At 37.4% G+C, this 13,964-nt stretch overlaps 1 protein-coding gene across 1 annotated transcript in view; it reads left to right on the forward strand.

The window, feature by feature from the left end:
* Positions 1-13,964, forward strand: part of LOC124716352 (protein sidekick) — a 416,456-nt gene that overhangs the window by 378,180 nt on the left and 24,312 nt on the right. Inside the window, exon 32 of the mRNA XM_047243167.1 lies at positions 12,118-12,396. Within this exon, the coding sequence (XP_047099123.1) occupies positions 12,118-12,396 (279 nt within the window). The remainder of the gene's footprint in view (positions 1-12,117; positions 12,397-13,964) is intronic.

The following is a 13,964-nucleotide window of genomic DNA, read 5'->3' on the forward strand; positions in this document are numbered from 1 at the left end:
ATAAAAATAGATAAACATGCTGCTAGTGGTGAACCTTTACCTTAAATGCTGTAAAATAAAGATATGGTAGCGTACTCGAAACAAGAAATAAGAATCTTATTACTAACAAGAATAAAAGAACTGCTGTCAAGGCAATTCATATGTCTGCTGTAGTCACTCAGACAGGAGGAATGCAAAGCTGTACAAATTTAAACTGAAAACTTTGTAAGGATTGACATTATAATAATAGTTGTTACTATCTTGGAATAATTGTTACTATCTAGAAAATTCATCTTACAGTAATCGTGCACAATACTGGTGAAATGGGCTTTCACGGTTTGTTAATACCACCCAAGGGTGAATGACACATGGTGTGGACCAAAGGGATTTGAGGCACTTCATTCACTGTTTATTTTTTTACAACACACTTCTCTATTAATAACATTAATAATACTTTTAAAAGGAAACAACACAATAGACCTTGAAAATCGCCTAACTGCATAAGTGAACTACATAAAAATAATCATTAATATGTTTAGGAACACAATAAACTTCAACTCACAAATAGCATTCAGTTGTTTACTAATTAATTAAATGTCTGTTCAAGGCAATTTCCCCACATAATCAACACAACTTGAAACCAGAATTCCATACACTTCCTTGCTATTAAATATCTGCATAAGTTAATGGCCATACATAGTAATCTCTGAACAACAATTCAATTGACTTAAAAAAAAAAACACGACCACCTAAACATGTTTACAGAATTATGGGAAATAAATGCATATACACCTTCTGTTTAGCAAATGAACCACTTTCGGCCTGAGGCACCAACAACATAAGTCGTTCTCATTACCCACATAGAGCCACTCCGAGGTACTGGAAGCAAAACATAAGTCTTCCACGTGTACACTAAAGGCGCGGTTTCCCAGACTTCAAGCCGTAAGTAACCAGTCAGCATGCTCCCACCACCAAGTACAGGAAGGCGTCGGGCTAGTAAACAATGCCCACTACGGTGGGCGGGCGCGACTACGTAACAGCTTGCCACATTGGGTCGGTTCCTCGCGCATCCTCTGCGAAGACCGGTGGCGAAATTAATGAAATTAGCACCACCTGAGACACAAAGGGCAAGCAACTCACCAATGTAGTAAGGGCATAAATTATTTGCATATACAGCATGTCCAAAACAGCTGTCTATCCACTACTTCCAGCACCCCAGAGGACACCACTTAACACAGTGAATTCACAGTCATCTAAACATACCGCACAATCTGCGCAAAACCACATAAACTTCCTGTGCATGAGCACACTACGCTTAAGATAAGGAGTACTAACTTAACACACTGAATTCAGAGTCATCTAAACATACCGCGCAATCTGCGCAAAACCACATAAACTTCTTTCATGAGGGCACTATGCTTAAAATAAGGAGCATTAACTTATCACAACATACAACTTCTAAATCTCCGGGTGACTGGCCTGGACTCGTGAAATGGATCTACCAACACATCATCATGGCCATTAAACCGCCTCCGCTCTCCACTTGCGAAGTACAAATAGGATATTCCTGCAACACACAAATTAAAATATCTAAAACAGTGTTCGTTACAAGATTAACACTCAGTGTCACAGGTAAACATTAATCAGAAACAGACATCGGTTCATTACAATAAACGCACAAATTACATGGCTGAAAAACACAACCAAGTCAGTGGCACACAAGAAGGTCAGTAATAGTAAGGCCCTTTATCAATTTCCCATTCAGAGGAGCGTAAAACAATAACACTTAAGCAGAGAAGTATGAATGCATTTTAGCAATTCAGTGACTGGCAACAACTAAGTTTTTAAATGCAGAACACAAGTCCTCACAGGATAAACGCGGCATTACGCAATGGACTCCTAATAGTAAGGTTAAGTGTTCAAAGCACACTGCTCAATAAATACACCACAATGGCAAGCACACTCAGTAATCGCCAGAACGATGGACACTGAGAACAAAATGCTACTTATATCCAAACCAACTGTGCTCGCAATGGCATCACATCAGTCACAGAGCCATAGAGACGAGAATGTAGTCACTAGAAGCAAACGGTAAATCCATCATAAACAAGGAAGCAGCATGTTCCCGACAGCATCGGCGTCTCTACCCACCCAGTCCGCCACAAACGCTCAAACACAATCAGGTAACGTGGCAAACTTTCCTCTTGCCACCACACATGGCGTCGGCAGACACAGCTTCATGCTCCGCGCAGTACTGCCTATCTCACTGTCTCTGCTCGCCCTCCAAAATCCAACTATTCGACTGTCACAGGTGCCTCGCCGACATCCCCTACGAGGGGGTGCCACTTCTCTCTTTCCTCTGTGATGCAGCAATAATATTATACGCGGTACATTCGATAGATCAAACCCGAGCCGCCACGGCTCAACTGGTACATATGACAATATTTGAAAAGGAAAGCTGCTGCTTACCATATAACAAAGATGCTGAGTCACAGATAGACACAACAAAAAGACTGTCAGATGAAGCTTTCAGCCAAACAGGCCTTCATCAGAGCGGACAACACACACACACACACACACACACACTCACACACACACACACACACACACACACACACACACATATATGAGACCACAGTCTCTGGCTGCCAAGGCCAGACTGGTACATTTTGTAGACATGTCAGGCTAAATCTTGTAGATGCTGCATGTGCAGAAATGTCCACCTGCACAGTAATTACTTAATTTGTGATTTTAGTCTCACCTGGTGTGTAATGATTTTGAAATCTTCTTGGTATTCAGCTGAGCAGCATTGTCCAAATGGTGCAGTATTTCAGCAAGCTGAAATGGTGTCATCTTCAGGCAGTCCTGACTGATTTGTGTTCTGCTGGGCACTGTTCCACATATCCCCACATTCCCACTGTGCAGCTCCAGTCCACAGTGCATGTGAGCTGCTCCTGTGGTGAGTTGGAAGAGCCAGTACATGAGTCATGATCTTCAATGTCTACACTGCCACCAAGGGGCTTGGAAGTTGCAGGTGCGGAGCAGGCCCACTATGTGGAGTAATCTTAGCTTTTCAGTTGGTGTTACACAGACAGTTATTGTACTTTGAACATGTAAGTCAGACTATCCAAACAGTAGAGGAAAGATTCAAGATATGAAACGAACAAAAAAGTCATTTCGCAGAGCACAATGAACAAAGGATGAGTCATGGCAGCAACAAGTTGTTAAAACAGCCAACGTATTATGGACCAACGTATTATGGAATTGTGTTTTAAAAGAATCTGTTTGAGATATGAAAACATGGTGAGCTGATAAATGAAGACAGAGTTTACATTTAAGTAAGACTTGGGCCCATCCTTGAGCATGCTGAAGCACAACAACAAGCATTCTGTAGGAAGATCCACTCATGCCATGTCAACTGAAGAGTTGAGATCATTCCACTTGGAGGCATCTCCTGTGCATCTACAAGATCCTTAGAGTTGTGGGGTCAGCACTGAGAGTGAGCACTAAACATGAACTTCTCTCTCCATGTTGACAGCAAAGCCACCCACAGGTCACAGGTATCGCGATCCCAAGCTCAACGTGAGAGGGAGGGGGAGGGGGTTACATTAGACAGAGGCCAGCAGAAGACAAATCAGTCTTCAGGACTGTTGAAGATAACTACTCAACTTACCAAAAGTCACACCATTTAGATGACTGGCACTTGACTGAATACCTGGAAACATTTCAAAAAGTTACTTAATACTTACATGTGTCATTTGCACTCTTGCCAGTGTGATCGGCTTTAAAAAACAATGACTTCAATAAATTATTAATTCTTGTTTGTCAATGTACAGGCGACAACGTAGCCCAAAGTGGTGAGCGAGCTATTCGTAACTGTGCCGACTCAAGCAAATTACAGTTAACACAAGTTCCTTGCTTCCTATTGTATGTCAACTTTCCATCTGCTCCACTGTTTATTTTAGTTATATCACAGCAAATGTAAAATTAACATACAATAGAAAATGTGTTTACAAAAAATTGACTTTACATGCATTATTAATTACACATGCATGATTAATTATAATGTTCATTTTGAAAGAATGCTTAACATTGTGATCATGTCCCAAACCAGTAATATTGTTACTTTACATAAAGAATAATATCAAGCGTCATGTTGTTAGTTTTCAAATAACAAATCATTCAGCAATTTACATACTTGTTATTTAAGGTCAAAGACTAATGATCTTTGTACAGAGTTTCACAGCCACCAGAAGTCTTGCAAAAGAAGAAACAGTTTCTTCTTCCCTCTATGATGCTTTATTCTTGAGGAAGCTACTTTATTATTTCGTCACAAGTAGCAAGTTTCAACAGTGTGGCCATTTTCAGGGATCAGTTGATCCTTTACAAATGATTAATGTACTTTGCCTAACTGAATGAAATTTTGGAATAGTTATGTTGTAATTATAGTTTTCTCAGTATTATGAAAAAGGTTTTACAATTATAATTGTCTGCTGTTTATATGATTTATACCTATTTAAATGTGTTTGGGTGGCTTATTGGTTTGGTGCTTCATATTTACTGATTATTGTGCTCATAAATAAGAATTCTGATGTTTTATTGAAATACGCTAGCACTGAGGTATTTTTTGGAGACACCCAATTTTGGTCAAGCATATCACACCAAATGGGCCTTCATTTCCACTGGCTTATTACCTAATTATGTCTGTTAGAAGATATTATCTTAGCAGAGCATCTAATTTAAATAAAGTTATTATTATCTGAAATATACTTGTAAAATAATTGTACATTTGCAACTATCCAGTGCTTCATTTTTGGTATGTGTTTGATTACTGGGAGGATTTTACTATCAAAATATTTAATGAAAATAATTTCAAATGAAGTATCAGTTGAAAATTAGGATGGCATTGACCTAAGAGGATATCCTGGAATGTAATTTACACTCTGCAGCAATATGTATACAGTTGTCTGTTGGACCAGAGCCCAAATCCAGAATGTAATTCTTTCAATACCTTATTCCCTATTTTCCAAATGCTAGGCTCGGGCTTGTCTTGTAGGACAGACATTCCTGGAAGAAAAGATATTGCAGAGAAATGGCTGAACCAGAGTGTAGTGGTTGTCCTGAAAAAGAAATTTCACCCTGCAGCAGAGCATGTGATGTGGTGAAACTTCCTGACAAATTAGTACCAGACACAAACACAGGAAAAAAAATCATTTTAGAAATGACTGCTGTACTGTGGCTAAGCCATTTATCTCTGTATCCTTTCTAAAAGGAGTACTGTCCCATCAAGATATGCACTAGAGATTCTGTGAGATCTGAAAATTAAAAGTGAAGGTACTAACAGAACTAAAGCTGTGAGGGCAGATCACGAGTCATGTCTGATAGCTGATTAGGTAAAGAATATTGCCCATAAAAGATAAGGATTCAGGTTCAAGTCCTTGTCAGCACACGGTTTTAACTTGTCAGAAAGTTTCAGATTAATTGTGTATTGAAGAAACCAACAGCCAGCTCTTATCACAAGGTGCATTTCCTGAAGTAATATAATGTTTGTAATGTTGTTGTTATGGTCTTAAGTCCAAAGACTGGATTGATCCACTCTCCATGCTTCTCTATCCTGTGCAAGGTTCTTCACCTCCGAGTAACTACTGTAACCTACATCCTTCTGAATCTGCTTCTCGTGGTCTCCTTCTACGATTTTTATCCCCCATGCTTCCCTCCAACAGTAAATTGGTGATCTCTTCAACCAATCCCTTCTCTAGTCAGGCTGTACCACAGATTTCTCTTCTCCCCAATTCTATTCAGTATCTCCTCATTAGTTACATGATTCTACCCATCTAATCATCTTCAGCTTGTACATGTTTCACTTCCATACACGGCTACACTTCATACAAATACTGTCAGAAAAGACTGGCTGACACTTTAGATGCTCAGTGTTAACAAAATTCTCTTCTTCAGAAACACTTTTCTTGCCATTGCCAGTCTACATTTTATATGCTTTCTACTTTGACCATCATCAATTATTTTACCGCCCAATTAGCAAAACTCATCTACTACTTTAAGTGTCTCATTTCCTAATCTAATTACCTCAGCAGCACCTGATTTTATTTGACTACATTCAAGTATCCCCGGGGTTGTTGTGTATGGGGAAAAAAAGAAAAAATCAAGCTGGCTTTGTGAATTTTGTGTTGATTTTGTTCCAGATGCTTCCTAGATAAGTTGTGGTTACTTATTTTGTTTTCTTCATTTTCTTTATGTGTATGTTTAGTGTTATTTCTTTATTTATATCATGGCTTTCAGGTTGCGTTTTATTGTGGTATAATTTCTTTATTTATATCATGCCTTTCAGGTTGCGTTTTATTGTGGTATAATTGTGCTCCAATTTTGGGGTCATAAATGTTTTGCTGGGCTATGTATTCTAAGATTTTTATTTCCTTCTGAATTGATTCATCTTCTAGTGGTAAGTTTTTTAATCTCTTCAAAATTGTGTGGAAGGATGTGAGTTTGTGGGCTTTTGGATGACATGAATGTGCATTGATAATACAGTCTGTTGTGGTAGGCTTTCTGTAAATTTTGAAGCAATGTTTGTTGTTAGTGTTGTTAATAGTTAGGTCGAGAAAGTTAATTGTTTTGTTAGTTTCGTGTTCTGTGGTAAATTTCATTTTGGGGTGTAATTGATTGAGTGCTTTATGTATTTTGTCCACGTCAGTAAGGTTACATTCTATAAGCATTAAAGTGTCGTCCACGTATCTGTAATAATATATGATTTTTCGATCAGTTGTGTTTTTTGTTTCAAATAATTTTTCTTCCTAAGGAATATGTTAGCTATGGTGTCAGCAGTGCTACATCCCATCGTTACACCATCTTTTTGTGTACATATTTTTTTTATCAGACTTGAAGTAATTTTGGTGTAAGACAAGTTTTATCAGTTGTAAAATTTCTGTAGTGCCTTGCACTGAGGTTTTTCTGTATTTGAGTAGGTTTTATTCTATGATATCTGTTGTTTCCTGGATTGGGATGTTCGTATGTAGGTTAGTAATGTTGAAAGATATAAATCTTGCATTTGAGGTTATTTTTAAGTCTTTGATTTGTTTAGCTAATCTTCTAGAATTTCTTATTGTATATTTGTTGTTGTTTATGTAAAATTTATTAAGGAGGTTGTTTAATTTCATGCTTATGTAATATGTGGGACTGTTAACATTGTCTGCTACAGAACTTATGGGAACAAATTGTTTATGTATCTTAGGCTGTCCACTGGGCTTTGCTATTCTGGGGTTCATGGGTATACATGTCCTTTTTTCATATTCTGTAAGTATTGTATGACATGCTTTTATGGTTTTCCTGGTTTGGGCTAAAAATTTGTTTGTGGGGGTTCTATTGAGTCGTGTGATATCATTGCTACCAAAGAAATTGTTAACTTTTTTTATTGGCTTAATCTGATTTAATTGCTAAGGCGTTGTTACTCATTAATTTTTCATGGATTTGGCATAGTGTTTTGTTATCTGACTAGGTATTATAGCTTATCCTGATTTTGAGCTCTCTTTCTGTTGCATTTTCTTTTTTGATAGTAATTTCATTCTGCTGTTTTATGTGTAATTTTGCTAAGTCTTCAGCTACTTTTGCAGTTGCTATTAGTTGTTTTTGTACACTAATGTGGACATGACAGCAACAGTGTTACATGTAAGGCAAAAACACCTAAAGATGCATTATTAAGACCATTTACTTATGTATTTATAGAGCACCAGACGATGGCAATTTGCTGAAATTGGCTCATTATGAATTATATAAAATATAAACAATTTACATGGCAGTGTAGCTGGCTACTATTCATAATAATCGTGTCATTAAAAGACATATATTGCTCTGCAGGCCCCAAAGGACAAAAGTTGTGGCCTTCAATGTCATACACCCCTATGGGGAACTTGCTGAAGTACGTAAAGATAAGAATAAAAATGGTAAAAGTCATCGCAAGTGTGAAATTCTCAATAAGGTTTGTTTAATGAAGAAGCTAATCACAGTCCAAATCAACATCAAGATTTCAGCAGAACCAACGGTGGTTCCTCACATCATACAATATGGAGTAAAATTTTGGATCCAACGAGAAATTAACAGTAAACTGCCTTATAAGGAACTCCTAAATCAGGATATGTATGTGACTCACCTAAAATTAAGTAACATTACTACTCCATTAATTTTTGATATCATGTCAAATTTCATAAATATCTATGTGCGTAACATAAGCACCCAGATCAGATCCATACACAAAAGTAAAATCAAACACCTCTTAGAAAAACAATATCCCACTGCTAAAACTAACAACATAATTTCTCCTTTCAATTTTCATAAAAAACCATCAACATGACTGAAATTATTTTCAATGACCAAGAGCAAAAATTATTGGATTAAAGGATTAAAGTACACTATCGAACCTTGATTCCACAATAGTGTACAAAACCAACTAACAGCATCTGCAAAAGTAGCAGTCGACTTAGCAAACTTACCCATAAAACAGCAGAATGAAATTACTATCAAAATAGCAAATGCAACAGAAAGAGAGCTCAAAATCAGGAAAAGCTATAATACCTATTCAGATACCAAAACACCAAGCCAGATTAATGAAAAATTAGCGAATAACAATGCCTTAACAATTAAATCAGATAAAGGCAATAGACTAGTTATCATAAACAAAAATAACTACGTACAAAAAGTTAATGATTTCTTTGATAGCAGTGGTATCACACAAGTCAAGAGAAACACCACAAACAAATTTGTAGCCCAAACCACAGAATATACACGTACAACAAAAGATATACAATAAGGAATTATAGAACATTAGCTAAAAAAATAAAAGACATAAACTCCAGATGCAACATTTGTATTTTTCAACATTACTAACCTATACACGAACATCAACATCCGGGAAATAACAGATATCATTAAGTATCCTTGTTTTGCTTGTTTGATGTTCATCTTATATCCTCCTTTCAAGACACTGTCCATTCCGTTCAACTGCTCTTCAAAGTCCTTTGCTATCTATGACAGAAATACAATGATCTCAGCAAACCTCAACGTTTTCATTTCATCTCCCTTAGCTTTAATTCCTACTCCAAATTTTTCTTTTGTTTCGTTTCTCCTTGCTCAGTATAGAGATTGAATAACATCGGGGATAGTTTGCAATCCTGCCTCACTCCCTTCTCAACCACTGCTTCCCTTTTGTGCCTCTTGATTCTTATAACTGCTACCTGGTTTCTGTACAAATTGCAAATAGCCTTTGCTGCCTGTATTTTACCCCTGCCACCTTTATAATTTGAAAGTCAGTGTTCCATTTGACATTGTCAAAAGCTTCTCTAAGTCTACAAATGCTGTAAATGTAGGTTTGCCTTTCCGTAACCTATCTTCAGTGAGAAGTCATTGGGTAAATATTGCCTTGCGTGTTCCTACGTCTCTCCGGAATCCACACTGATCTTCCTTGAGGTTGGCTTATATCAGTTTTTCCATTCTTCCATGAATAAATCGTGTTAGTATTTTGCAACTGTGACATATTGAACTGATAGTTCGGTTATTTTCACACCTGTCAGCACCTTCTTTCTTTGGAATTGGAATTATTATATTTTTCTTGAAATCTGAGGGTATTTTGCCTGTCTCCTACATGTTTGTAATATGCACTCAAAATTGGAAAATGCCACTCTGTGTTTGCAAGTATGTGATTGCCATACTGTGCAGATGTTGTACACAGTTGCAGTGTAGTGTCTTGAAATTGATAGTAAATCAGATTTACACTGACACAAAATATTCTTACACAATTTAATTGAAGAAATTGGCAATGTTAAGTGCAGTTGAGTGTAATGCTGTGCTATTTGTCTTAATAAATTGAGCAAAATCTTGGGTGTTGAGTAAACAATATGTACCTTATTTTATTGATTTAGTGACATCACATTTTTGTCTCATCAGTTCATAAACAAACTTCAATAGAAAAAATCTGAAGGACAAAGTTCCTTTCATATAGCACGTATCCATTACTTTTTTTTTTCTCGGTGTAATGTTAATTAATTTGAAAAGTTCATTGTCATTCTTTTTCTTGTGTGCCACTAAGAAGAATATGGGGTGCTTGAACATAGTAACAGGTTCAGTGACATTTTATAACACAGGTTTATGTGCTAGGCACACATGAAGTCAGTACATTGAGTTACGGTAACAGGATCAGATCTGGGTTATGGTTACCAATTACATTTTCCTTTCTGCTCTCACTTTTAGCTGCTACAGTGACAGGAATGGATAACTGGTAACCATCAAGCTAGAAGAGAGTTCACTTGACTGTTAGCAGATGCCACAATTATTCTGCGTAGTGAGACTTGTAGTGAGATGATGGAAATCTCACTTTTAGGGTACTCCTAACAGCTATACTGCCATTATTAAAGATTAACAACTTGCGAACCTGGCAGTGCTTCTCAGTTGCTAAATATGTGTGGAAATACGTTGTAATCTCTTTCTCCCCCCTATCTCTGTCCATCTCCTCCTCCTCCTGTCCCCCCTCTCTGTCTGTCATATCCTCCCCCCTCTCCCCCCCTCTCCCTCTGTCTGTCTCTCTCTCTCTCTCTCTCTCTCTCTCTCTCTCTCTCTCTCTCACACACACACACACACACACACACACACACACTCTGCCCATTCATTCTCCCCAACTCTCTGTCCATCTCCTGCTTCCCCCTCTCTATGTCCATTTCGTCCCTCCCCTTCTCTGTACATCTCATCACCCCCTCACTCTGTCCTTGAGCCTTGTTAAAATGTTATTGCAAATGAAACCTTGATTGGGAATTGAAGTCACTTAAATTGAATCGGAAAACCAGTTGGGTTCATTTGTGTTTGCAGCTGCTGGATCTATGAGGATAGTAGCTTCAGTGAGAGTATTTAACATAGTTTTAATGTGTGAACACAAAGGATTACAAAGTTTCAGATGATTCAGATTCATTTGCAGTGTTCTAATCAAAGCCGATAAGCCTTAAGTACAACTTTCCTGTATTCCCTTAAAACCGACTGCAAGAAAGAAAACAAAACAGTACATTGCTATGTATACAATTTTTTGTAATATTTAAGGCAAAAGAACATATGCAGGAGAAACAATGTGTCTAATAGTTGAAATGCCTTAGTGTAGTTAAACCTGACTGTGAGAAAGAAAACAAAACCACACATTTTTCACAGCACAGTATTTTCTTTTTCACAGTCAATTTTAACAGAAAACCTGTTCATTGTTCCTTGAAAAAATATGTAGCCCATGTCCGTCTAACTGTTTATTAGGGTGTTGTGTAAAAATGTGAAATAAATCATCAAGAACTTTTCAAGATTTTTGGTAACAATGTTTAACAATTTCTTTGTCTTTTTATAGTTGAGTACATAATGATGATGATTACAACAAGAGTACCTACAGGGCTGAAAAAGAAATAACAAAAGAAGATGTTTATATTAATTCATGCCATTGATAGTACAGCAGAGTCCCGCTAATCTGAACCCCGGCATTCCGAGCGTTTTGTTAATCCAAACATGAAAAATGTTAGTTTAAGTATGGAAAACTGTGCGGTAAACTGCTGTACATGCACACTATTTTAATTTACATAGTACAGTAAACATGTATTAGAAAAATTGGCAAGAAAACATTGTTTAAACAATGCATAACAATGAAAGAAAAGCTGTCAAACTTACTAAAATACAGCGGAAATTTTATCCCTACTTTTTAGATGACAAAAACTCAGTAATTGTTTTTTGGCATAATGAAGACAGTCTGTTACATGACTCATAGTTGCGCCATTGTCTCATAAACATCAAATCAGCAGGCAGGGCAGGAAGTGAGAGTGAGCCATTGTTCCCACACTTGTTCCCATTTGTTACCGTGGTGTACCTACTTGTCTGCTTGGTGTACTTCATTCTAGAAACTCGTTACCGTCATTCCAGCGAATCCGAACAAATCGGTAATCCGAACAAAGTCCGGTCCCAGTTAGTTAGGATTAATGGGACTCTACTGTAATTATTTATTACTTGCTAGTTGCGTAATTTGATTGGTGGCACAAAAGTTTGTTGAATATCATTTCGTTTCTCATTTTTATAAAGTTACTACAATTTATTTGAATGAAAAATTATTTTTTTGTGCAGCTTTTAGTAAACAAGTCAAGCAGAAAGTTTCTGGAACATCACTTCAAATCCAGACATTGGAAGAGGAAGTAACCTATATATTCTCAGTACGAGCACAGACCATAGATTATGGGCCCGCCACTATAGCCAACATCACTACGGGACCACAGGAAGGGTCTCCATCTAAACCAAAAGATCTAGTTATGAGCAAAACAGCATATAGTGTTGACATGCACTGGACAAATGGACAGTCTGGCAAAGGACCAATTTTGGGATATTACATACAGTGCCGACGCAAAGGTTAGTTGGTAACAAATATTTCTACATTTTTCTTCATAGCATGTAAAGACTGGTGAGTTCATCAAGATCAGTTCAGTTTTTAGAAAAGTGCTCCACATAACTTGTGTTATTATTATTCTTCATTATACATTGAAACTGATTGCATCTCTGAAATCATCTTTCATATTTCTGAATTACATACCAGTATCACTGGTCAGTAAGAGAGCTTTATAGGTTCCAATTCAGATGAATAATAAGAAATTATGTTGTTCTGGTTTCATGATTATGTGATGGTGTCTCAGGTATAAATTTGGGTATGAAAGTAATATTGTCACATAGAATCCAAAATACAGTTAAGTTCCAGAATTTTCCAATCCCATATACCAGTCTGTGCCTCTGATCTATGATAAGGCTTCATGTAAAGGATACAGACAACCTCTCTTCACTTTTTCTTTACCAAGACGGAATCGTTATCTTCAGTATCACTGGAGATGTGTGAGAAATAATACAATCTACTGCAAAGGCTTCAAAACCCATAATTTGAACTTACAGGTCTTAGTTTAGTGTTATGATATTCATGGTACTTATCCTGGACGTTAGTAGCTTTATTCTCCATCAGTGGAACTGACCTGATCTTTCTAAGCCAGTTCACTGCCCCTAAACACATATCTCTATCAGTGGGCTGTGGCTGTTCATGGCAATTAATGACGCAGCACTCTTCTTGTCTATTGGTGATAGTTATGATCATTGCTGCCATATGGATTTCTATTTTGAGGCTTAGTATTTTTTTGCACTTGACTATATCTTCAGTGTTAAAGTGGGTGTCATCACTGTTGACTAGAACGCATCTTGATGATGTTGGAACAAGGGTGTCTTCAGAAATAAACAATCACCCAGTGATCTTGTTGGAATAGTTTTGTCAATCTGGAGCTCCTATCTATCATGATCCATAACTGATTTTCATGCCTGTGCAAAAGATTCCGTCTGTGGCTAACATTATGGCTGCAGTCTGGTGAAATAAGAAAACAAAAGACTGTGATATACATTATGCAGTATCATTGGTTATTCTTGCCACACGAATTCCTGTTGGATGGATGCATTTTTCATTTCCAACCTTCAGCACAACGTCCTTTGAATCTCAAAACTTAATTTTCTGCAGCTAGCACTGACAAGCATCCGATATCACAAAAAATTGTGCCCCATAGTCATCTAGCGCTTTCCCGGGACAGTCATAAATTATGTTGTCAGTGTTATAGTCTACATCTTGGCAACTGCTGTCCATGGATGATATTTGCTTTCAGTGTGGGGGGGAGGGGGGGGGGCTTCATCTCCATAGGTGGTTGCCTCATTTGCTTTTCCCTATTTTGCGACTGGTTATGTGGATGGAAGTTCTGAGTGGTGATGTAGAATGAAGGTGGTGCATTGGTCCAGGGTTGGCTATATCCATGTGCAGTTGCCTGATGTGCATAGATTTGCCTCGTCATTTGACGGCTTCCAGTGTAGTAGTTGTCAAACACACTTTTCCTGATTTTACAGTGGTGAAATGAAATAATGGGAATTGCTTTATTGGCTGGGAGACCCCAACTGGG

The sequence above is a fragment of the Schistocerca piceifrons genome, chromosome 1, assembly GCF_021461385.2.
Source record: "Schistocerca piceifrons isolate TAMUIC-IGC-003096 chromosome 1, iqSchPice1.1, whole genome shotgun sequence".
Classification (NCBI taxonomy): Eukaryota; Metazoa; Arthropoda; class Insecta; order Orthoptera; family Acrididae; genus Schistocerca; species Schistocerca piceifrons.